The following is a 27,664-nucleotide window of genomic DNA, read 5'->3' on the forward strand; positions in this document are numbered from 1 at the left end:
AGCATAAACAAGAGATAGAGAGCTTTGTTATCCTATTAACAAAACAATACTAATGGCATACAAAACCAACCAAACAAACATTTCAATACTGCTGTTAATGGAAGCATAGATACCATTTTGTAAAGTTCATTCAAACACCACTCATTCAACATCCACCGAATATCTGTATAATATATCCGGTACTATTCCGGATGCTGGGGATACAACACTAAGCACGACAAAGTCACTGGCTTCCCCGTGTTCATACTCCCCGTAAGAGTATGTCTGGTGGGGGAAGAGGCAGAGGGAACTAACTGCAAAATCTCTAAGACAAGAACCAACTTGGTGAGTTACAGTAGGAGAAGTAAGACCAGAACAGTTGGAACGTAGGGGGAAGAGTAGTGAATGGTGTGAAATGAGGCTGGAGTGGAGAGAAGCGCAAGGGCCAGATCACGTACAGCTCTGTAAGGTAAAGTAAGGAGTTCAGTTTTTAAGTAGGAAGCCTTTAGAGAGTTTAAAGTAAGAAATTAACATGGCCCAATGTATGCTTTCAAAAGATCACTCTGGATACCTGTGGAAACTCGACTGTAAAACAGAGGCGAATGGGCCTGGGAGTTTGAGTGGAAGCAGGGAGAACAGAAAGGAGGAGGAGGAGAAGCCCAGCTAGAGATGATGGCGGCTTGGATTGGGGCGGTAGTAGGATCACAGACTGTGGGCAGATCACATACGTTGTTTGGAAGGAGAGTCAATGGGACTTGCTGATGCTGCAGCTAGGGCAGGGTGGGGAATAAATCTGGGGTAAGGGAAACTGAGGATTGAAGAATGATTTCTGGGGAAGAGGAAAAAAAAGAAAAAAAGAATGATTTCTATGTTTTTGGATTGAATACAATTGTATATATGGTGGTGCCATTCATTAAGATGAATAAACTAGTCAAGGAACAGGTTAGAAATTAAGAGATTGTTTTTGACCATGTTCACTCTGAGATACCTGATATGTAAATAGAAATATCTCCTTATTAGTAGAACATACCCATCCGGAGTTCAGAAAAAAGATAAGGGATAGATATACATATGTGATTTGCATATAATAGGTGACCAACAATTAATAGCTGTGAATTGACTGATTCACTGAAATCATGAAGTAGAATTACAGCTCACAGCAAAAACTTCACTAGAAAAATACAACGTCTACTGTAGCAAATAATTCAGGAGTGGCATACTAGATCTGTTCTATTTCTAATTTAATAACAATATTTTAAGTGTCAAATTCAACATTGAAATAAATCTCGGTTTGAGTTACATTGCAGTGTATGATAAAGTTTCAAGAAAATGAACAATGTTTAGCCCAAGTAAAACATGCTCAGTATTGAAATGATATAATTGACAACTGTGTGGTAAATAATGGAAGAATAGAACAAAGGAAGACATAGTTGTAAAAGACTGGGAAGTGAGTATAGGGTAAAAAAATTGTTATATCATTTAACATTTCAATTGAATACAATACTAGTTTTTATGGTTGTAGTACAAAGCCCATTGGAAAAAAAATCTTTAAATATCTCGATTTTTGAAAAAGTGTTTTCTTAGAATGTTGAAAAAATATAGGAAATATATTTCCTGTACCGTAGGGGGAAAATGACATTAATAAAGAGCCTATGCAATTTTTCAAATTATCATGAATTCTGCAAGTTAAAAAAAAATTCTGATAAAAATATTTTTAAAAGCAAAAGATGAGAACTAAACTGATAAGAAAACTGGATAGATGAGAAAAATCAAATGGCAAAGGATATTTAAGAGAATTCATTAAACCAGGGTGGTATTTATTCATTTTTATGTTTTTTATTCTGAATAATATTTATAAATATCATTTGAGTATTCCCTAAATAACTCGTATTAACATTAAATGCTAATATATTCAGACAGGCATGATTATTTGCAGACTATAAAAATGCTCATTTATAGTGTTAGCAAGTTCTCTTATCAGAATAATTTTAAAGTCAGCCTACTGGCACACATGGAAGAGTTATAGGTGAGGAAATATTAAAGTTATTATAAAGGGGGTATAGTTTCTGAAATGTGAAGGAGAAAACATTCTCATTTATTTATAGAGGACTTAGGAGATATAAAGACTGTTGGCTTAGAGAAAGAACTTAAGAGACAATTAAAATCCAGAATTATTAGTAAGATATTTATTGACTGTCATAATTTGGCTCTAAACTTAACTTTTCGATTTCCTCTCCCATCACATCTGCTAATTCTTTGGAGTATGCCATTCTCTCAACCTAGAATGCGCTTCTCCTACGTTTCCACCTCTATAATTCTCTCTCATCTTTCAAGGCTTAATTCAAATGCCAATTCCCCTTTTAAGTCTTTCCTAATCACCCACCATTCAGAATTATTCTCTACTTCCTTCACATTCTTACAACAGCTTGTCTGTAATTCTACTTTAGCAGTTCTTTCCATTCTGTACTTTGTTACGTTGCAATAAGTTGTTATAAATTTATTTTTATCACCTCATTGCAAACGACTTAATTGCTGGGGATAGGTTTTTACTTATCTTGTTACTTTCTCCTCTCCTCGTTTACACTATCTCCATATTTGTTTATTGTTACCTTCTCCCATCCCCACCCTAGTTTCCAAGAGTGTCTAGCATGATGTTTTTCACAAAGTAGACATATAAAGAATTTCAAACTCTAAGTAAAATTCTTAATACTAAAGGACTCTAATGAGACTCAAACTTTGGCTTATACAAAAATCTGTATGATTTCTAGCCAATGTTTTCTCATTTCTTAATTCAAATTCCAAACTGAGACTATAAAAAGTTTCTACTCCAACTTTTGTGTATAATTAGCTCCATTTTCCCCCTTCATTTGATGAAGTTTATTAGAATCATCTGTGATGTACTGACTATTCTTGAGGACCAAGAGAAGGTTAAAAAAAACAAACAAACTCTGGATCGAACACTTGCCATTTCATTTTAGCAGTTTTTGCCCAAGAGTGGAACTGTCATTCCCTGAGATGACAACTTCTTAAAGTTAGTAATACATTAATCTATATAAGGAAATTCCTAATTTTCCTCAATGCCTTTTGAAGGATCCGTAATACCACATATACTGTTTCAATCTGACTACCTCTAGGATATTGGCTTTTGATAGTTTACGCCTACTATATAAAGAAGTACTCCATAAGTTTCAAATCCCAATAACAATATCCTTAGGTTTAGTAAAAAAGAAATATTTGTCTCATTTATTCTATTCTACTTATGGATAAGGTTCCCGAGGGCAGGAACCATGACAAATCACGTGTTCTTCACCATGACTGACTTGCCACAGGTCCAATGAATGCTGAATCTCTATTTTATAAAACTGAATAACTGAATCATATTTTCCTTCTGATTTGTAGTTCTGAACTATAATTAATTGTGTTATTGTAGAGAAGACACACTACTATATAAGCATTCACATTCAAATAATGACAGCATATAAGGTCTCTTTCAAATTTAATGGAAGCCAAATATAAGAGCAATTGTTTCATCTAGCAGTAAGCTATAGTAAACATTACACAGAAAATAGGTAGAAGAAAGATCTTGTGTAATAATATCTCAACTTAAGAATATAGATTATATTATGTAAGGGGAAAAAAGCCTTTTGTTATTATTGCTGGAAGCAAACAACGTCAGGCAGTATTTGGAAAAGTTTTGTAAAATGTCATTCAACAAACAGTTAGCCTCCTAAATATAGTCAAAATGTTTTGCTTTTATCTGGAAATATTTTCTTACTTTAAAAATAATGAAATAACTCTGTCCACTGAAAAAAACTAAAAGCCATAACAATGCAATTCAATGAGCACCCCCAAATATCCAGATCATATCCAGATCCAAGAACCATTCCTCACAAAAAGGAACAAGGGTCATTGGCAGAAGTGGCTGATTCCAGGTTTGTGTTAGGAAACACAGAAGATGGGCCTGGTATACCTAGTGCCAGAAAGCAAGAAAGCTCTCACAAACTAATGGGGGTGATATCAAAAGGACATGGGTCAACTTGAGGGGGCCACAGATGGAGAACTATGCATCAAAAAAACTGTGTGTAAAATACAAGATGTATGAAAAACATTAAGCACACTAGTTCTGTAATGATACTAGAAAGATACAAAGAGAGAGTTGGGGCGGGGAGGAGAAAGGAGGGAGAGGGAAGTGGAGTGGTGTGGCAGAGAGACAGAGAGAGAGAGAGAAAGAGAGAGATAGAGAGATAGAGAGATAGAGAGATAGAGAGAGAGAGAGAGAGAGAGAGAGAGAGGAGTGAAACTCATTAGATATCAATGTAAGTTTCTAGGATGACGACTTATTATTCTTTAAATTGGTAACTGAAGGAAAAGAATTAGGTATATATTCTGCCTCTCTGGTATAAATTGTATTTCAGAGTAATTAACCTGTTGAAGTGGAAGAAGGAAAGTTATTCCCTATAAAACTACTCTAGTCAATAAATACACAAGGAATGACAGAATTAGGAAGTCACCTTTTTGTAACCCCTACTGAAATGACGGAATCAGGCAATGTTATTCAATGAATGGTAAAATAATTAAGCGTAAGGTTGATGGGGAACATTATAATGGATTAGGCTGTCACCATCTGAACCCATTGCTCAATCTCAGCATTACTAAGTGTATGTCTCCTCACATGATGCAATCTGAATGATAGAGAACCACCTATAAAATATAATTGCCAAAATAAAACTGAATCTAAATCTAATCAAGCCTTTAAATATAACCTTTACTCTAAAAGTTTATATTCATATTATATATATAATGGAACACCATTAAGAAGCAATCTGACAAACCCAAAATGGAGGAAATTCTGTAGGATAAATGACTCAGTTTTTCAATTCTCAGATTCCCTTAAGAATTAAGGGGCCAAGTAACTAAGTGCTCTCAAATGGAATGTGAATGGGCGAACATAAGCTGTTTCCAGGCCTGGCTCATAAATTCTCTTACGTGTTTTGCCTTCCTGTGGGCTGAAATGGCAATGAACAAAGTGATCTTAGCAACCACACGTTAAAGAAGGCAGAGCCCCCTGCTGACCTAGAACATCTGTTCTGCACTATTGTGTGAGAAATAAACTTATCTGGTGGTGAAGCTACTCCATTTTGGGGTTTATTTGTTGTAAAGTTTAATGTTTGTTGTAAGTTTAGTCTGCTCTAATACATGATACAAGTATATTTCCCTTCCTAGAACTGAAAGATGTAATTCTCCAGTAAAAACAGTATTTTGTAAGAAAAAACGAAGTAATCATAATACACTACTTTGTTCAACAATGAATATTGATTACATAGTCATAATTTTAATGTGCTTTTTAATAAAATTAAAAGTTGTGATAAAGTATATTGGGAGGATAAGGGGAAGGCAAATAGAGTAATAGTGGTGGTGAAAAAACTAAATTATCATCTGACCTATGAGAAAGTCAAAGGGTAGTTTTTAAAATGGATAAATCAAAGATTAGTATGGGCCCATTATTTGAAATGTAGAGGTAAATATCTGAACAAATAAAGATAAAAGTGGTTGTCTTTGGATAATGGGGCTGAGGAATGGAGAAGGAAGAAGCAGAAGGCTGCTATTTGATGATTTATCTGATTTTTAAACTGTGTTATGTGTTAGTTGGCTACAATCAAACATTTAAAAATGTACAAGGCAGGAACTGGGAATTAAACACAGACGAGACACACTAGGTATGAAACAGCATAATATATAAGTTTGAGATGGTAGAGTAGAAAGTTAGTGAAGGAGAATAAGAAGATAGTCTGCTGTCTGCAAACCTTGCTACATCCAAATCTCTGGTCTTTATTTAGGAGTTAGAGTAGCCTCAAAATGCCCAAGAGGCATCTGTAAATAAGTATACATATATAAAAGAATAATCAGGGATTCTATTATCTGGCTAGACTTTAGTTATTTTGGCTCTCTTAGGGTACTATATACATACAGTAATATTTACTCTATCCCCACATGGAAGCCTGTCATCTTGGCAGATGCTAGCCATTGGAAGAAGTGTGTGTGTGTGCGCGCACGCGTGTGTGCGTGCGTGCGTGTGTGTAAATGAGGATTAGGTTTAGGGGATTTGGTCTCATGCAATCAAGGAAAGGGTAACTGCAATGCTAGAAAAAGAGAAGATTGGGAAATACAAGCAATAATATAATAGGAAGAGACATGAAATAACAGGAATATAGAGGAAAGAGAGCAATAAATGGAAGGAACTTTGCTAAAAAACATTTTGCTGCAGCCTAAGTAATGCAGGAATGAAATAACAGGAATATAGAGGAAAGAGATCAATAAATGGAAGGAACTTTGCTAAAAAACATTTTGCTGCAGCCTAAGTAATGCAGGTCTGGAGGGCTGACCTCGAGCATGGTAAAAATCTTCACTGTGATTCCAAAAGAGAACCTATCATATCTCAAATGAGGCTGACGCTAAATACATTTAACAACTATTCTAAACACAAACCTGCTTTAAAGGGAACCATGTACCTACCCTTTGAGGAGCATAAACAGGATATGAGGATGAGCACTAATGTACTCCACAGTAGGACACCGAGTGCCTATCTGTCTTCTCAGGATGTTGTTAAATATCTGGGTCACATCTTTTTTTCCCTGTTAAAGAAAATATAATCAACTATTATATTGTACAGTTGAAATGAGTGAACAGTATGGCATGTGAATTATATCTCTAAGGTTATTTATATACAAGCATATAAGTGTATTTATATACACTTCATAATATGAAAATATTAATTTACTCTTTAGTCAGCTGTGCTTTCAAACATTCAACACAGTCTACAGAATAGATATAGCTCCATAGGATTTGCACTGTGGAAAATTTGGACAATTAGTAGTCTAATTCTTACAGTAGTAAATGAAATGTCACAGAAAAATATAAAAGTGAAAATGACATAACAAATTCTTTATTTTTTTTGTACCTTTTAACTTCATACAAGAAGAAAATTATAATTAACATTTTTTTAAACCTTCATAAATGAGAGAAAATAGATGAAAATATTTTAGCAAATATAGGTTGGAATCAAACTTCTTTTTCTTGAATATACTTCTTGGTAATTTTCCCTCTCTGCTTTATCCATTCCCCTCCCATCTTGCTGACAAAAAAAAAAAAAAAAAAAAAAGAATGTAAGCTTTCTATTAGGTGGATATATCTGACTTAGGTGATCATAAGCTATATGTAACCTAAAAGGGATCCTACAGTCCTAGTAAGTAGCATGAGCCAGGGAAATTATATTCAGCCTTGGACAGGGCTTCTTAGAGTCCTCATGTGTAAGACTTCCACTCTCACACACACTACAACCTGAGAGTAGTCTGCTTCTCCAACTGAAGCAAAGATTTTTATATGGAAGATAAAGACAAGAATGACATGCCATTTTTAATCACTATGGCCCTGATTGTAGCTTTCATCTCTCAACTGAACTAGTAAAGTGTGCCTTCCAGTTTTGCCCTCCACTTGAAAGCATCCTTCACTCTGCAGAGTGAGCTAACTAGAAATGCAAATCCAACCATGCCATTCTCCCCTCCCACATTTTATGTCTTGATGTCACAATGCACATCTTTTTCTATTATGTATTCAGCAACAAACTACTATAGTTATAGTTATTTTTAATATTTTTTCTTTAAACCTTTATACTAGAGTTATAAGTGATTTACCTACCATCATTGTAATATTATTCTAATTAACTGTAATCTACCTTCATCACCAAGCTTTATACTTTCATGCTTTCTTATTACTAATTAGCATCCTTTCATTTCAGCTTGAAGAACTTCCTTTAACATTGCTTGTAAAGTCAATCTAGTGGTGATAGACACCTTCAGCTTTTGTCTAAAAACACTTTATCTCTCCTTTTGTTCTGAATGACAACTTTGCTGGGTATAGTATTGTTTGATTGAAAGTTCTTTTTTTCAGCACTTTGAATATGCCATCCCTCTCCCTTCTGGCCTCTAAAATTTCTCCTGAAAAAAAAATTAGCTGATGGTCTTATGGGGGGTTCCTTTGTATGGAATGAATTGCTTTTTCTTGCTGCTTTTAAAATTCTCTCTTTGTCTCTGACATTTAATTATAATGTGTCTTGGTGTGGATCTCTTTGGATCCATCTGATTTGGAAACTTTTGGGCTACCTGGACCTAGGTTAAGAAAGTTTTCAGTCATTAGTTTTTCGTATAAGCTTCCTTCTCCTTTCCTTTACTCTTTTCCTTTTGGGACCCCTATAATGCATGTATTAATCTACATGATGATGTCTTCTAAGTCTCTTAAGCTATCTTCACTTTTTTTAAATTCTTTTTTGCTCCTCTGGTTCACAAATTCTGCTATCCTGTCTTCAAGTTCACTAATCTTCACCTCTGCTTGACCTACTCTAATGTCAAAACCATCCATAGAATTTTTTTTTTTTGTACAATTATTGTATTCTTCAGCTTTGTGATTTGTTTGGTATTTTATAAATATTTTCTATCTTTCTGCTATTCCTCCTTTGAAATTCTCACATTGTTTATGACCTTGGTAAGATCTTTATAGCCATTATTTTGAACTCTCTGTTAAGTATGTCACAAATCTCAATTCCATTAAACTTTTTTTTAGAGATTTATTTTGTTCTTTTATTTCAAACATATTCCCTTGTTTCTTCATTTTTCCTTGAGTCTCCATGTTGGTTTTGCACATTAGATAAAACAGCCATTGCTCTCAGTCTTGAAAGACTGATCTTATGTAAGAGATGAACATTGTCAATCAGCCTGGCCTGAGCTTCTTGTAACCTGCCAAAATTTTGTGATTGTTCCAAGCCACCATCTTTGCTCTTAGTGGTTTACAGTAGTTGAGGGTGTGCCAAGACCTGTCAATGTCCCAAAGTGGGAGGATTGCAGTCAGCACCCAGATTCGGGCTGATTAAAAGCTGAAACCTCAGGTAGCAGCTGAGAAAGTATGCAGTCAAACCTCTCCACAGAGAAATGGATATAAGCATTTTTACCTACTTCTTCTGCACTAAGCCTGAATGTATAGCCACAGGGGGTGTTTCTGTGCCCATTTAAAAAATGTTTCTTTCTTTACTATAGTACTATGAGAATAATGACTGCAAGCTCCATCAGCTTTCAGAGCTAGCTTATTTGGGGACCTGTTCCTTGGGTGGCAGCCATAAAAGGTGGAACTCTAGATATGTGTACAAGCTCTTTCCAAGCAACTTGGTTTTCTAGTTGGAGCAAACTGGAAGAAGAAGGCAGGGGTAGCACCCACTAGCTTTTTTGGGCTCTTGGAAGAATCATGGTCAGCAACTAGATGCATGCTAATTAGAAGCCAGACCCTCAGGCAGCAGCTTATAAAGTATGCAGTCGCCTTCTAGGGAAAGACTGGGAAATGGGTGATTTTGCCTGCGTTCTCTATGCCAGCCCTGGGAGGAGTGTATGGAGGAAAACTAGCTGCAAAAAGTGCTCACATGCTATTAACAACTGCTTCTTTGTTTGCTATAGTCCTATGGGACTCAGGAATGCAAGTCCCATTAGATTTCACTGATAGGTGATTTGGGCACCTGTCCTACAGTTGGCAGCCTTAAAAGTTGGGGCACTAGATGTGTGGTCTCAATCCTTTGCTTCTCAGAGAGAAGCTGGGAGTTGAGGGTTCCCTCTCAATTGCATGGTGCTGTGCTAAGGGTGGGGTTTATGGTGAGCATGTGTCTCAGCATTTCCTACCCATTTTGATGTGGATATTTTCTCAATCGCTCAATAAGTAGAAGTCACTTGGCTAGTTCTGCATTTCTCTCAGAGGGAATTCCTCCATGTGTAACTATATATTCTGTGTGTCCATGGGCTTAGGGAAATGCAGAAGCCTCCTATGTTGCTACCTTGGGCCAGAGTCCAAGTAATTTTTTTAAATTAAATTTATTGGGCTAACATTGGTTAATAACATTATATAAATTTCAGGTGTACAGCATTATAATACAACATCTGTATACACTATTGTGTGCTCACCACCCAAAGTCTAGTCTCCTTCTATCACCATATATTTGACTCCTCTACCCTCTTGTCCTCCCCCGACCCCCTTCTCCTCTGGTAACCATCATTCTTTTTTTTTTTTTTTTGTCTATATCTACAAGTTTAGGTTTTTTTGTTTGTTTTGTTTATTAATTTGTTGATTTTCATTTTATATTCACATATGAGTGAAATCATATGATTCTTGTCCTTTCCTGTCTGACTTATTTCACTTAGCATTATAAACTCAAGATCCATCCATGTTGTTGCCAATGGCAATATTTCATATTTTTTTTTTTATGGCTAAGAAGTATTCCATGGTATACATGTACCACATCATTTTTATCTAATCACCCATCAAAGACATGTTGTTTCTATGTCTTGGCTATCATAAATAATACTGCAATGAACATAGGGTACATATATCTGTATAAATAAGTATTTTCAAATTTGGGGGCATAAAGATTTTATGCAGCAAATAAACCATCAACAAAAAAGGTGAGCAACCGAATGAGGAGATATCTGCAAACAATACCTCTGATAAGGGGCTAATACCCCAAATATATGAAGAACTCAACTCAATAACAACAACAAAAAATCAATCTGATTAAAAAATAGGCAGAAGGCCTGAATGGGCATATGGATGGCCAACAGATATATAAGATATTCAACATCACTAGTTACAAGGGAAATAGAATTCAAAACCACAATGAGATACTACGTCAACACCTGTTAGAAAGGCTATTATTAATAAGACAAAAAATAACTAGTGTTGGAGAAGATGCAGAGAAAAGGGAACCCTTGTACATTGCTGGTGGAATATAAATTGATACAGTAATTTCTTAAATGGTAAAATTAACTTGATATTTTTCATATATTGTTGGAGAGGCTATAAAGCAATCTAGTGATAACAGACTGATGTCCTAGAATCTCACATTGGGAAATCTAGCCTGAGAAAATAATCCTAAATAATCATTTTAAGTATAGAAAAAAGTGTCAGGCACAGAGATCTTTATCATAGTGGTAATAATAAAGAGTTAGAAACAACCAATAGGCATAGTTAAATAAATTATGGTATATCTAACCAGCAGAAATAAATTGGAATATCAAAATGTCGAGGATGATTAAATATAAGAAATAACGACCAGGTGCTATAGGCGTTAAAAAAAAAGAAAAGAAAAGAAAAGAAAGAAAGAAACAGCTATGACTACTCATTGCTTTCACTTTATTTCATAGAGAGATGTAAAGAGAGGAGTGGAAGGAACAGAGGAAGAAAGAGGAGGCGAGAGCAAAGAAGAAGGGAAGAAAAGGGAGTCAGGGAGAAGGAAGAAGAATTTAAAGGGAGGGGAGGCAGGGAGATAGAGAACAGGTACGTGAGAAAGTGAATTATAGTCTCCTTTAAGAAAAAACACTATACAAAATCCAAATTTTAATAGAAATTTAGTAGGTGAGTCTTCAGTTTAAAAGGATACTTTAGAACAGGGATCCCCAAACTCCCAGGCCTCGGACTGGTACTGGTCTGTTAGAAACCAGGGCACACAGCAAGAGGTGAGTGACGGGCCAGTGAGCGAAGCTTCATCTATATTTGCAGCCGCTCCCCAGCACTAACATCACCGCCTCAGCTCCACCTCAGATCATCAGGCATTAGATTCTCACAGGAGCACTGGTCTCTGGTGCCAAAAAGGTTGGGGATGGCTGCTTTGGAATCAGTTGCTCTCATAATTTTAAAATACTAAAAATGTTCATATTACATGAATTTCATTTATACAGAGGGTAAAAAACATATTTGTTGTATAAAACAGGTATAACTAAAGTATACATGAAATTTAAAATGAAAGAAGTATTTGTTTTGTTCAAACCTTTCTAGCCTCCACAGTAATACTGCAGAATATTAACCCTCTTTAAAATGTCATAAGAGCATGTTTTACATACTTCCCAGTAACATGCCACAGGAACATTTCATATGGTATTCCAATGAACAGTAGAAATGAAGCTCCACAGAACTCTATCCAACTTTTACACAGAGGAAAACATTCTTCTAGTTTACTAGGAAATGTGTGCAAAGTCAAAGAAAACCCCTATGGATAACAAAAAAACAAGTTCTGCTACAAGGGACAACTTCTCCAAACAGAGAAAAGGATCAGAATGGAAAGCATTAGAGAAAATTTAAACAGGTATGAATGATGAATGATGAATGATGAATGATGAATGATGAATGATGGTCTCTATGTTATGGAGTCTTTGCAGATACCTATTCATTACACCATATATAACTGGAATAAACTATTTCCAAACTAGTTTTCTGCATCCCTCAGTCAGCCAGATGTCAAAGCTCTGGATTTAGAAGTAGTCAGAAGACGGAAAAAAAAACCTCTAAAAACATCTTTGATGATAATGCAGCAACATCTAGAAATGGCCAAGATTGCCTGAAATTGGCCAGTTAGTCTAAGATAACATATAATGTAACAGATTAAATATCAAACCTGAAGAAGCACTTGTGTTGACTAGCAAATTCAAAAAAGGTCAGTGCCTGACATGAGATGCTCAATAATTATTTGCTGAAGGGATAATATATATAGAAATATATATTATCTGGAATCAAACAAGAAAAGATAAAAAGAGAGAAGAACAAAGTGATGAATAGCAGTCATAGGAATTAGAAGTAACCAATGATAAAGAGCATCTTTCACTGAGAGTAAAAGAGGGCAAGGATTGGGAAAGAAAAAAATCCCACTTTAAAATTGCTGCCAGTGACTTGTATACAGAAAATATAAAGAATTCTCAAAATTCAACAACAAGATAAAAAGAAGGCAAAAGATCTGAGTAGACAAAAGAAGCGATATGGTGGCAAATAAACACTTGAAAAGATGTTCAACATCATTAGTCATTAGGGGAATGAAAATTAAAACCACAGTGACATATCACTAACATTTACTAACTAAATTGGCTAAAATTAACAAACCAAGGCCAAAACAAACAAACAAACAAAAATCAGACACAACCCAACGATCCTTCTCCTAGGTATTTATCTAAGTGAAATGAAAACCTAGATTCATATTTTTAAAAATGCACGTAAATGGTTACAAGTTTTATTTATAATTGCTAAAAATTGAAAAAAATAAATCCTTCAACTGGGGAATGGATAAATGATCCTTTGTACACACGTGCAATGCAATACCACTCAGCAATAAAGAGGAACAAACTCCTGATACACGGCAACGACATGGATGAACAGCAAATGCATCATATTAAGTGAAAGAAGAGAGACTCAAAAGGCTACATTCTGTATGATTCCATTTACACATTTGCAAAGGCAAAAATACAGGGATGGAAGATAGATCATTGGTTGCCAGAGGCTGAAAATAGGTGCAGAAGCTGGTACAAAAGAGTTTGAAAAAATTTGAGGTGGTGGTATAACTCTTCTACGTCACAGAACTGTGCACTAAAAAGGAAGAATGTTACTGTTTGTAAATTATACCTTATTTTTAAGAATGAAACATAATTGTAGGCATTAAAGTCATGGACTTCTCTATTCTGCTCCAGTGTGTGTTTGTTTGGGGAAGGGGGTGGGGATAGTGGACGTAGGTAAGGCAAATGTTTGTGCTGAATTTCAATAGCAGAACTAGATAGGCAGAGCAGTCTCAAGGGGCACGGGGTGGTAGTGTTCATTGCATAGATTAGCAAGGACTCTTCTGTGAGGACTAAAATTTAAACTAAACTAATTTATAAATATTGAGAAAGTTTCAGAGAACCCAAGCACAGAATAGCTCAGACTTAGTTACTCTCAAAAAATTTTAAGTTTAACTACATAAATATATATATATATAAAATGAATTTCATCAGAGAGTCCCCAACCCTACCCCTATCTCTCTACGTATCTTCTTCATTCTTCTCTCTATCTTCTCTGCAGACTGGCTTCTCTACTTCTTTAGTCTGCATGGTAGGAAACCTCGCCAGTGATGAAGAAATTATATCTAATATCTTTAGCTCCTAGTTAGAGACTGAGTTCTGTCTCTGTTCCAGATCCAGAATCCTGCAGAAATACTCTGGCCCTACTTTGACCTGATGTCCACTAGTAGGCCAATCAGCTTTGTGTTGGGCAAGGTGTCATGCTACACAAAATGACTGCTCTCACTGTAATCATGTGAGTGGGGAGGGAGGGAGCATTTCCCAGAAATCAAAGGGGCTAGCCAAACAAAATATTTCATACATTGTACATGGCATGAGCAGTCTTTATCCTTATGGCAGGTTACCTTCCTTTAAAAGTATGGTAAGATCAATGGTCGTTGTCTTAATTTTTATAGGGGAAACACAAACAATGAAGAGATTATGCTTCTGATTAAGGACCTGATGCTTAATCATCCATAAGTTATGTACCTTTATAGATATAAATGCTTCTAAAGTTTATATTCACTAGTTTCTTTTTTTAAAAAATAGGTAACAATAACATAAAATTCCATTTAATATGATACAGTATTTTCCCACCCTTAATTTTCACTTAATTTGTCTAAAGGCAGGTGCAAAATATAGAATCAATGCCCTACACACACATGGTAAGCATTTCAAATTATTAAATGTATGAAGTACAGTCAAATCTTAAGACTTTGTAATTTCTCATTTTTACAGAAATAAAACCAAAGGTTAAGGACCACTTTAATCAGGGTCAGGGTACAGGGAGGGGATGGAAATTTTCAAACACTTAGGATCATAAAATGGCTTATTAAAAAGCTGGCCCTGGAGTGCTTATTTTGCTGATTTTTTTTAACATAGCAAGAAATATTTGCTAGCGGTAAAATTATCGGAGTAGAAAAGTTTCTGTTTCTTTGAGCTTTCTAATTCAGCCTGAACAGTTGACTTTGCATCCACTCCAGTTTTGCAAGGCACACCTGTCTTTAAAATGAATGCATCAACTCTGACATGCAATACATTTTCATCCTTTGATCTCTTATCACATTGTGTTTCAAAACATCAAAGAGTCTAAAGCTGTGTCTTGAATAGTGGCCAAACCTCAAAAACACAGCTCTGAGTTTGATCCTGAGCCCACAAAATCAGAAGTCTTGTAATCTCAACCACAACTTTTTTTTTTAAACCTCATTAACAATATGCTGAAGTGGTTCTTTTCTGATAGTAATTTTAAGGCTTAGATAAAAAATTGTGGCTATAAAGTATAAGATTTCCTTTTTAAACAATTTTAACTCAAAGGTCTACCTGTTAACCAGCTCTTATTCACATAACAGCAGGATCCTCCAGCATTTTTCTCACCTCAACAAACTACTTTCCTCTTGATACTTGAATGAGTTTGCCACACAGATTCCCCAGTCAGTCCCTGCCACCTAATCTAAGCCAATACCTTGAGCCACCATCACTGCTGTCAGCTCTGGATTTCAAATCTCCGCTCCTAGCTCCTCCCAACCCTTGTTTCTTGTTTTGCCTCCTGCAACTAGTTATTTTCTTAACACCTTGTTATCCCAAGTGAAGAAAACTGCCCCTTCTCCTTCGCTCAACATATACTATTAGCACATGGTCCTTTTATCAAAGGTTTAAGGGTAACAAAAGGTAATTATAGCATAGTGCAGAAACGTCTTCGAATTGAATCCTACATATCATTATTGTTAAAGGTTTCTCAGCATTCCTGATTTTTGTCCTTAAGCCCCTTCCTGTCTCTCCCTCTAACTCTTCTGCTTTCTCTCTTCTGTTTCCTACTCCTACAAAACTTAGCCTGAAAGAGGGCACTTCTCAAATTTCTGTTACTTTACTCTGCAAAGGAAATCTAAGCTCTTTTCTTTCAATCTTGTCCTTCCAAATATTGCCTAGAGACCTCGCCTTTGACAACTAACAAAAAGCCCATCTAGGTGTCTTCTAAACAAAAGTTTACTTTTTTGTCTGTAGGGAATGCTCTATTCTTTTAGGTTTTCTAGCCAAAGCTGCAGCTCATTCCTAAAGTAATAATTTTTTCTTTATGTTATAAAAACAAACCAGAAATGTTATAGTTAAATGGCTGTTGTACTCGTCAAAGAAGTCCCAGGAGAGCTTATTCACTCACTGAAATGATAGTATCATTATTCTTGAATGATCTTCTACACAATTTACTAAGAAAAGTGACTTACTGCTGTGCCTCAAGACCTCTGCTTCTATCTCTCATTCTCATTCCTAAATCCATTTATTCAACCAACCAAAGGACAGGGCACAGGCACAGTAGGTGTGGAAAACATAGTCCTAGTACTTAAGATACTCTTAATCCAGAAGGGGCTGTACTAGTACTAGTATGAACCAAGAGATGAGGAGGGTGGGGTTCTGTGTGAATAGATTGAGTTTTGAAGTTAGGAGGAATTTTATCAAGCTATTGCTAGCTTATACAGATACTTTAGGATTGAGAAGGAAAGTTGCTGCCTGTGGAATCATCATTCATACTTCTAGTCCATAGAGATACATAGCACATTTCTGCAAGCAGGCTAATAATGCTAGTAATGCTGCCTCCTTCCTGAAAATATTACATGTAGTTGGTGGAATGCTTAATACTGAAGTGTCCTAAATTTTAACTGTTTTCCATTCATTCAACAAAGAAGTATTTATAAGTATTTACTTTCTATGGACTTGAAAACAGTTTCATCTACTGAATATACATTCATTTATAAGTATGTTCCAGGCACCATGTTACATCAATTGAATGAACACAGTCAAGAATTGTCTTGTCAATTATACCTAAATAAAGCTGAAAAAAAAAAATAGAACTGTCTGCTATTATCACAATAATAGATCTTCTTAATAATAGTTTTGATTCATCAGTAAAAATTTATTATATATAGTATCTTATTATATAAAGGAGAGGCAAGCATATAATGCATTTTATAAAGAAAATATAAAGTAATCCATAAAAGTAATTGATTTAACTGTCCGCATTTGAATCTTCAGCTACATGGAAAATTCAAATATTCAGAAAAATACTTCTTTCCCCAATGATTCCAGAGAATAAAAGTTTACTCTACTTGATAACACAAAAGTCAATTTTCAGGCAACTGAATGACTTAATCCCAAAATCATTTTTAAATAAACATCCTCTCTAAATTTATTTATTTTCAGTATACCATGTAAAATAAGGGAAACTTGCATAAGTATTTCTTATTGTTCCTCTTTTGTTATCTAACCCAATGTTGAACAATACTGTGAGGTACCCAAAGTTTTTCTTTGGCATACGTCCATCTCTCCAGTTACTGGACAGCAGTTTGACCCTGTGCTATTCTGTGGCTGCTCAAGACTCCAGATTACTGAGCCTGACATGCATCCTTGACGCAGTCTTCAAAACACAACCATCCTTGGTCACATTTCTTCCAAGTGCAAATCAGACTAATCTCATAAACTAACTTGAGCTAACATGTTAATTAAGTATGATAATAGCTTAATAAATTGTTGCTTTCAGGGAAATGTGCAAAAAATATATATATAGAAATGTAATACTGTAATCCAAATGCATGGGTCTTTTTCTCATTTATGGTTATTGACCAACTAAATTTCAAACTAAAACAATAAGCAAACAAACATCAAAGGTTAAAACAAAAATAAATCAGCTTACATTTAACTTTAGTTTGAGAAAGGAAATGAGAGTATACTACTTTACATTTGTGTATAGCACATGTATTTAGTGTTCTTTCATAACATATAAATATATGTCTTATTTACTTTAATACTTAAAACAATGCTGTAAGTTCATATTATTTCTATTTTATAATGAGAAAATTTAGTTTCAAAGAGGTTATGTTACTATTGAAGGGCAGATCAGGGACTCAAAGCAATTCTAATTCCAAGTCAAATGTTTTTACACTGTACACAGCTCCTATAAAGGTTCATATCTCATTTTAAACTAAATAAAATATGAAAGTATATAAACACAACAATAAAACTACATATAAATTCAACATATGGCCACTTCAAAAAAATGAGGAGTAAGATGGGAGGGAGACTGAACAAGTCCAGCAAAAGGAAAAAGTATGAAAAAAGATTATTGGGCAAAAAATGTAAAAGATAGAGAAATAGGTATAGGAGAAAAAGAAAGAAAAAGACAGGTGTATATGAAAGGAAGGATGAGTTGAAGTCAGACCAGGTGGGTTCCTCAGCCAGAGTTGCTTCTAACCAATACACCTGGCTTCACATTTCCAGAGAAGTCTTGCTCCACATTCCTCCTCATTGGCTCCAGTCAGTCAAACATCTTCCTCAATCTAAGTAATCCAGAGAGCCTGGGGCTAGTATTTCACAGATTCCCCAGAGCCCTGACCTTATTTATCTTGATCTAATCACTGTAATCACTGTAATTAGTTTTCCTTTCAATTCCTCAGTGACAAAACTAAAAGCAATTTCCGTCAGAAATCTCCATTCTCTTTCATTCCTGAGAATTAATGGAGACCCTAGTAGTATCAAAAGCCTGATAGTAGTAACAAAAAAACAAACAAATAAAAACCAAGATTCTACCACAGAAATAGCTGACATCCAAACTTGCCTTGCTTGTACATTTTGTACCGAAAAACCACTGTTCTGTTAGATATACGATAGATAATAAAATGCCTACACATATTCACCACTTAGGTTTCTAGGTTCTTGTTTTATTTAGCTAATTTATTATTTAGTTAAATTAGGTAATTGCTTTCAAATAGGTAAAATATTTTATAATTAATTTTAACAAAATAACAGGTTTGGAAGATACGGAGTTTGAATCCCAGCTTAGGCTCTTAGTAATTGAGTGATTTTGAGTAAATTATATCTTTGAACTTTAGGTTCTTCATCTATAAAATGGGGCTAATAACATGATATCAATTACAAAGGTTGCTTTAAGAATTAAATGAGATAAATAGTTAAAACTGTATAACATATAGTAACCACTCAACAAATGTTATCTCTTATTATTATTACTAGCCACTAACCTTGCTACCTAGCTGCAAACTTAATTATAGTATACTTTTTTGCTTTATTAAAAAAGGTTAAAGTTCTTCACACACACAAACCTTTATAAAGGAGTTCATCACTACTAACCCAGTATTACAAGAAATGTTAAAGGGATCTCTTTAAAAAGAAAAGATGAAGAACATAAATAAGAAAACATAGGAAAGAAAAAAATTCTCTCCGACAAAAGCAAACACATAGTAAAAGCACTGCATCAACCAACTACAATAATAAATTAAGGGATACACACAAACACACATACACACACAAAAGAAGTAAAAAATAATGACAAAAACATAAACATTGAGGAGGTGAGTAAAAGTTGTAGTGATTTTAGAATGTGTTTGAACTTAATAACCATCAACTTAAAATAGACAGCTATAAACATAGCTTGGTATATAAGAAGCACATGGTAACCACAAACTAAAAATCTACAAGAGATATATATAGGAAATAAAGAGTAAGGAATCCAAACACAACACTAAAATGTCATCAACATACAAGACAAGAGAGCAAGACAATATAACAAGAACAGAGAACTACAAAAACACAGAAAACAATATACTTTTATACACCAATGGCAAAAACTACCTACTTATCAATAATTACTTTAAATGTAAATGGACTAAATGCTCCAATCAAAAGCCATATGGCAGCTTAATGAATTTTTAAAGACTCATACAGATGCTGCCTATAAGAGATTCACTTCAGATAGAAGGACATACTTGGATTGAAAGTAGAGATGGAAAAACATGTTTCATCTCAATGGTAATGAAAAAAAGGTAGAGTAACAATACTTACATGAGACAAAACAGACTTTAAAACAAGGTTTGTATCAAGGGACAAAGAAGGGCATTTCATAATGATAAAGTGATCAATCCAACAAGAGGACATAATGCTCATAAACATCTATACCCAATGTATGAGCATCTATATATAGAAAGAAAATATTGATGGACATAAAAGGAGAGATCGACAGTAATACAGTCATAGTAGGGGACTCTATCATCCCATTGACATCAATGGATAGATCATCCAGACAGAAAATCAACAAGGAAACAGTAGCCTCAAATGACACATTAGAGCAGATGAACTTAATTGATATTTTTAGGACATTATACCCCAAAATAGCAGCATACACATTTTTCTAAAGTGCACATAAATCACTTTCTAGAACAGACCATATGTTAGGCCACAGAACAAATCTCAATAAATATAAGATGACTGAAATCATATCAAGCATCTTCTCTGATCACAGTGTTAAGAAACTAGATATCAATTACAAGAAGAAAACTAAAACCACACAAACACATGGAGACTAACTAACTTGCTACTAAAAACTGAATAGGTTAATGATTAGATCAAGAAATCAGAAGATACCTTGAGACCAATGAAAATGGAAACACAATGATCCAAAATCTATGAAACACAGCCAAAGCAGTTCTAAGAAGGAAATTTACAGCAATACAGTTCTACCTCAAGAAACAAGAAAAATCTCAAATAAACAATCTAAACTTACATCTAAAAAACTAAAAAAAGAAGAACTAATAAAGCCCCAAATGAGTAGAACAAAGGAAATAATAAAGATCAGAGTGGAAATAAATAAAATAAGAGTCAAACAAACAATAGAAAAGATCAGTGAAACCAAGAACTGATTCTATGTAAAGATAAACAAAACTGATAAACCTTTAGCCACACTCATCAAGAAACAAAAAAAGGGTCCAAATAAATAAAATCAGAAGGGAAAACTGAATCCACAGAAATACAAAAGATCCTAATGAAATACTGTGAACAATTATATGCCAACAAATTGGACAATTTGGAAGAAATAGATAAATTCCTAGAAACATACAATCTTTCAAGACTGAATCAGGAAGAAAGAGAAATCTGAACACACCAGTAACTACTGACGAAGTTGAATAAGTATTCAAAAACTTCCAACAAACAAAAGCCCTGGACCAATTTTACCAAATATCTAAAGAAAAATTAATACCTATTCTTCTCAAACTATTCCAAAAAATTGAAGATAAAGGAAGGCTCTCAAATTCATTTTATAAGGCCAGCATTACCCTGATTCTAAAACTAGACAAAGACACTACAAGGAGAAAAACAAAAACCAAAAAAACTATAGACAAATATCCCTCATGAATACAGATGCAAAAATCCTCAACAGATATTAGCAAACCAAATTCAGCAATGCATCAAAAATGTCAATATCATGATCAAGTGGTATTTATTCCAAGGATCTGAGACTATTTCAATATCCACAAATCAATTAACGTGATACATCAATAAAATGAAGGATAAAAATCATATAATCATATCAATAGATGCAGAAAAAGCATGTGACAAAATCCAACATCTAATCATAAAAATTCTCAGCAAAGTGAGGCAAGAGGAAACGTACCTCGACATAATAAAGGCCATAAATGATAAACCCACAGCTAACATCATACTCACTGGGGAAAAGCTAAAAGCATTTTCCTTAAGATCAGAAACAAGACAAGGATGTCTCCTTTCACCACTCTTATTCAACATAGAATTGGAAGTCCTAGCCACAGCAATCAGAAAAGAAAAAGAAAGAAAAGGCATCCGTATTGGAAAGGAAGAAATAAAACTGTCATTATTTGCAGATGACATGATACTATATATAGAGAACTCAAAGATTGTACCAAAAAACTATTAGAACTGATAAATGAATCCAGTAAAGTAACAAGATACAAAATTAATACTCAGAAATTAATTGCATTTTTAATTACCAATAACAAACTACTAGAAAGAGAAATTGAGAAAATAATCCCATTTACACGTCAAAAAGAATAAACTACCTAGGAATAAATTTAACCAAGGAGGTAAAAGACCTGTAATCAGAAAACTATAAGACATTGAAGAAAGAAATTGATGAAGACACAAATAAACGGAAGCATGTACCATGCTCATGAATATGAAGAATTAACATTGTTAAAATGTCCCTACTATGCAAAGCAGTCTACAAATTCAATGCAATCTCTATCAAAATATCAATGGCATTTTTAACAGAACTAAAACAAATAATCCTAAAATTTATACGGAACCACAAAAGACCCTAAAAATCCACAGCAATCTTGAGAAAGAAAAAGAAAGTTGGAGTTAGGCTACCTAATTTCAAACTGCACTATAAGCCATAGTAATTGAAATAGAATGGTACTGGCATAAAAACAGACATATTGATCAATGGAATGGAACAGAAAGCACAGAAATAAATCACTCATATGGTCAACTAATCTATGACAAAGGAAAGAATATACGGTGGGGGTAAAAACAGCCTCTTCAATAAATAGCGTTGAGAAAACTGGATGGATACATGCAAAAAAATAAAACTGGACCAATAGACACAAAAATAACTCAAAATGTATTAAAGACTTAAATGTGTCTATGGCCATGCCACCCTGAACAAGCCTGATCCCATCTGATACTGGAAGCTAAGCAGGGTCAGGCCAGATTAGTACTTGGCCGGGTGCTGTAGGTGTAAATAAAAAATAAAAAAAATAACGGATTGTAAACTGACAAGGTCCTTGCAATCTGTGAGGTCAACCAAGGATTGCCTCGCCTAAAAAAAAAAAAAAAAAAAAAAAAAGACTTAAATGTAAAACCCCAAACCACAAAACTCCCAAAACCAGAGGTGGAAAACTCTTTGTCACTGCTCTTAGTAATATTTTTTTTTGGATATATCTCCTTGGGTGAAGGAAACAAAAGAAAAAATAAACAAATGGTACTACATAGAACTAAAGGGTTTTTGCACAATGAAGGAAACTGTCAGCGAAACAAAAGGACAACTTACTCAGTGGGAGAAGATATTTGCCAATGATACATCCTATAAGGGGTTAATATCCAAAATATATAAAGAACTCATTATATATTTTGAACACTGAAAAAACAAACAATCCGTTTTAAAAATGGGCAGATCACCTAAATAGACATTTCTTGAAAAAGGACATACAGATGGTCAATAGACATAAAAAAATGCTCAACATAACTAATCAACAGGGAAATGCAAATTTAAGCCACAATGAGACATCCTCTCACACCTTTCAGAATGGCTATCATCAATAAATCAAGAAAACAAGTGTTGGCGAGGGTGTAGAGAAAAGGGAACCTTTGTGCACTGTTGGTGGTGGAACTGTAAACTGGTGCAGCCGCTATGGAAAACAGTATGGAGGTTCCTCAAAAAATTAAAAACAGAACTACCTTATGACTCAGCAATTCCATTTCTAGATATTTATCTGAAGAAATCCAAAACACTAATTTGAAAAGATATACACACTCCTATGTTCACTGCAACACTATTTACAATAGCTAAGATATGAAAACAACCTATGTGCATTGTACATATATACAATGAAAATGTTACTCAGCCATAAAAAAAGAATGCAATCTTGCCATATGCAACAACATGGCTGTACCTGGAGGGTATAATGCTCAGTGAAATAAGTAAGACAGAGAAAGACAAATACCATATAATTTCATTTGTATGTGGATTTTTAAAAAAATAAATGAACAAACAAAACAAAAACAAATTCATAGATACAGAGAACAAATTGATGGTTGCTATATAGGAGGGGAAGTAGGGGAGTTAGTGAAAAAGGGGAAGGGATTAAGATGTACAAATTGCCAGTCATAAAAACAGTCACGGGGATGTAAAGTATAACATGGGGAATATAGTCAGTAATATAATAACTATGTGTGGTATCGGATGGGTACTAGACTTACTGGGGTGGTAACTTTATAAGATATAAATGTCTAATCACTATGTTGTACACCTGAAACTAATATAATATTGTATATCAACTGTAATTGAAAAAATTTTTATAAATTATTTTAAAAAATTTTAAAGATTAAAGTGATTTTAGAAGTTTTAGAAAAAAGTGGGTTTTTAAATAATGAACGGTAATAGAAATTAAAGTCAAATATTGATAGTCATATATATTAAAATTGAAAAGCAGAGATATAATACTTTTATGAATAATTTACCTCAAAGTCTATTAGCTGTAGGTCAGCTATCAGTGTCACCAGCAGCCCGCTATTGTAGAGTTCCTGTGCTAGCTGAGCCATAGCCTCTGTTGGGGGTTCCTTGTCATTTGTACCACACAGAATTTCTTTCATTGCTTGCAGTGATTTCGACACTTCTTCTGAAGCCTAGTGACCAAAAAGTATGCTAAGACTTAAAGGAATAAAAATTTTCAAGCTATAAACAAACAAATAAACACTATTTTCTAGGCCTTGTTTATGATCAAAGAACACCGTGGAGTTATAAATAAACAAAAACCACTTAGTAGGTACTAAAATTTATTTACTTAAAATATCTCTAATATTTCTATTTAGTTAATATAATTGAAACAATTATCTTCCCTTAAACTGTACTCAAACACAGTTAACTTTGCTAGTAATTAATTCTAAATTTAACTTTGAAAGAAAATTAAATGACTCCATTTTAAAGACTTGTCAGTAGCTACTAGTCTTTATTTAAAGCATTTGCTAAGATTTTTCAACAAATCCCTATTCTTCTGATGTTTTAATAAACTTGGTATAAAATCATGACTTGTAAAGACCCATAAACTTTCTCTGTCAATCCACTTTTCCCTCATACATAGTCATTATCGTTTTTTGCTATTTATGAAGCTTAAAAAAAAAAAAATCCCAGACTACATTTAAAGAATAATAGGAAAATCCATAGAAGTAGAAAGTAGAGTAGTGCTAGGGCTTGGGGAGGGAGTAAGAGAAATGAATGCTAATGGTACAGTGTTTCTTTATGGGGCAATGAAAATGTTCTGGAATTAGTGGTGATGGCTGCACAACCTCATGACTATACTAAAAACCACTGAATTATCTACTTTAAAATGGTGGATTATATGGTATATGGATTATATCTCTATTAAAAATTATTTTAAATTAATACAGGAGAGGATGGGAGAACAGGCCAATTAGTTAACAATTTGATTTGTTGACTATGTTAAAAGAAATATACCATAGTTTTATTTTAATCATTATAATTGAAGGAAGGAATAGGAGGATAAGGTAAAATAATTAAAAATAATTTATAGTAGTGTGACACTATAAAAAAAAAATTTCCAGATACGTTTTATGATCTGAGTGAAGCAATCCTTAATTTATTAAAGGCTGGGAGTTTCTTAATTTATCCACAGAAGAGTACTTTAAATAGATAACGATAATTAAGCAAACACCTGTGTGAGCACAACACATGTCAAGAAACATCATTTTAGCACCCTAGAAGTTACCTGAAGTTACTTTTCACCTTTGAAGTAAATACTTTTATGTCTTTGATGACATTTATTTATTTATTTATTTATTTATTTTTCTTTGTAGTTTTCTTACCTATGTTTGCATCCCAAAACAATAAAGTCTAGTTCTGCTGATTTGGAACAGTAACCTGTAGCCTTTCATAATTTGCTTCTTTCACTCAACACTACTTGTGTTGCATGTAGGCAGGAGTTCTTAGTTTTCATTGCTCTGTAGTATTCCGTTGATGGAGGGACAACTTCATTATCAGTTCTACTGTTGATGGACATTTGGGTTGTTCCTACTGAGGGGTTACTATGAACAACACAACACTATGAACATTCCTATACATGCATCCTGGGCACATGTTCAAGAACATCTCTAGATTTTATACCTAGCAACAAAATTGCAGGTTTTAGAACATGTAAACCTTCCTACATAATAGATGATATACTAAACTGGTTCCCAAAACCCAATTTATACTTGATCGCTCACAGCAAATAAAAATTATTGCTTTTCTTACTTGTTAACACTTAATACCATCAGACACTTTTCATTTTTGCCGCAGTACAACATGTGTAATATGAGTATAATGTGGTTTTAACTGGTCTTTTCCTGATTACTAATGAAGATGAGTATCTTTTTATATTTTTCAAATTTTTTTTCTCTTTTTTGTCATTTAGATTTACTTTTTTATGAAGGTCATTTCTTTTTTCTATTTGGACCAATATTGAGATTGTTATTATGAAGTATACTAGAATTAAAAATATGTTTCTATATAACTTACAAGGTGTAGGATGCAAAATATATTTCTACATCCTTATAAGAACACAAGATTGTATCATACACTGGGACAGAAATATACTATGCACTCAAGGGTATTTATTTTATAGATATCTTGAATCTTGCCATAAACTAGTCACTTTAGAGAGAAATGGAATATGTAGGATTCAACATCTCTTCAAGGGAATAACTAAAATACCAAAAAGCCCTTCCTACAAAGAAGCTCTGCTTGGTAGGACCTTAAAACAATATTAAAATGAAGTTTCACTGCAGTAGAAACTATCTACCGCAGTTGATCTTTAAATAAAAACTTTTTACCCTTCATGCCAATATAATATACCAGTATAATCCCTTAGATTTTTAAGCTACTTCATCTAGAGGGACCCAAGTTCGGTCAGAGGCTCTGGATAATGAATCAAGAGTTCAAGACAATAGACTAGACAATTATCAGTTGCATAAAACATGAAATCAATTGAAATATATTTCTGGAGACCCTATGTGCCCCATCACAGATCATATTTGGAGTTCTTCATTAAGCTTTTATGTTGGTTTCTGGTCTTGGAATACATGTATTTTAATAATAATGTTACTATTTTAGCTCATACCTTGTCTGTCTTTTTGTCTTGCTTTTCCAAAATGGCTAAGTTGTCTTTCAGAATTTTCACGATTTCTGCCGGATTTTTGTGTGATTTACTAAACAAAGGCATTTTTTCATCTATAGAAATATCTTCTTCCAATATGGAATGCTAAAACAAACAACAAAAATTATGAATTTAACTCTTAACATGATTAAATTACACTAAATTGTCGTAAGTTTTCAATAACCTCATTCAGTAATTAGAAACATTAAAATCAATCAAACTAAAATGAGTTTCATTGTTTTGTGCCAAATTTAAATACACACAAAATATTTTTAAAACATTACCTATAAAGTGTTTCCTCGAAGTTAAAAATTTTTACTACAATAGAAAAATAAGAATTATGCAAGAATGAGAAAAAGAGTACTTTTAGAGAATAAGCAGATAAAATTAGGTATTTTGACTAAAGATAGAAATGATAATGACGCTGCTGCTGATGATAATAGATAAAATAAAACAAATAAAACTAGAGGGGCATTAAGATGCACATACTGTGGTAAAGCAATATTTAAAAGCATGCTACTCCACAGCAATCACAAAATTGCAATGTAAAATTATTTAGAATCTGTTCTTTATTTACTCTTCAAATATTCAGAACCATTTTCACTGATGAAATTAGGACTACCATGGTGAAAGGTAAGGGGGAAGGAGAAAGAAGAACCAATTCTTGTTTTTGAGAACATCTATTTACGTAGAGCAGAAGAGCCAAATATGACTATCATCACCCTATCTACACTAAAAATGTAAGTACTAGGGAAAAAAATCTCATAATTGAAGCCTCCAGTTAGTAGAGGAATATTCATTTACTTTACGTTTAGTAGCAAAAATATTTCAAGAATTACAGAAGTATGATGTAATAAATCAAAAGTTCCCATTGACCAATTACCCAGAGGTGACAACTATTATCAGTTTGGTATATATTCCTCCTGACTTTTTATAAATATATATATTTTTTACATATTATGCAAGAATGAGAAAAGGAGTACTTTTAGAGAATAAGCAGATAAAATTAGGTATTTTGACTAAAGATAGAAATGATAATGACGCTGCATATTTTTTACA

General features: G+C 33.8%; 1 protein-coding gene across 3 annotated transcripts in view; it reads right to left on the reverse strand.

Moving 5' to 3' along the window:
• Positions 1-27,664, reverse strand: part of CAB39L (calcium binding protein 39 like) — a 144,259-nt gene that overhangs the window by 31,331 nt on the left and 85,264 nt on the right. For all 3 annotated transcript variants that reach the window (XR_002782820.1, XM_023536705.1, XM_023536704.1), the window contains 3 exons: positions 26,570-26,710; positions 23,916-24,080; positions 6,493-6,611 (listed from right to left, as the gene is read on the reverse strand). Coding sequence is in view for 2 of the 3 variants with exons in the window: in XM_023536705.1 (XP_023392473.1) it covers positions 6,493-6,611; positions 23,916-24,080; positions 26,570-26,671 (386 nt within the window). In the remaining variant the exon portion in view is untranslated. The remainder of the gene's footprint in view (positions 1-6,492; positions 6,612-23,915; positions 24,081-26,569; positions 26,711-27,664) is intronic.

This window comes from Pteropus vampyrus, unplaced genomic scaffold (assembly GCF_000151845.1).
Source record: "Pteropus vampyrus isolate Shadow unplaced genomic scaffold, Pvam_2.0 Scaffold167, whole genome shotgun sequence".
In the NCBI taxonomy this organism is placed as follows: Eukaryota; Metazoa; Chordata; class Mammalia; order Chiroptera; family Pteropodidae; genus Pteropus; species Pteropus vampyrus.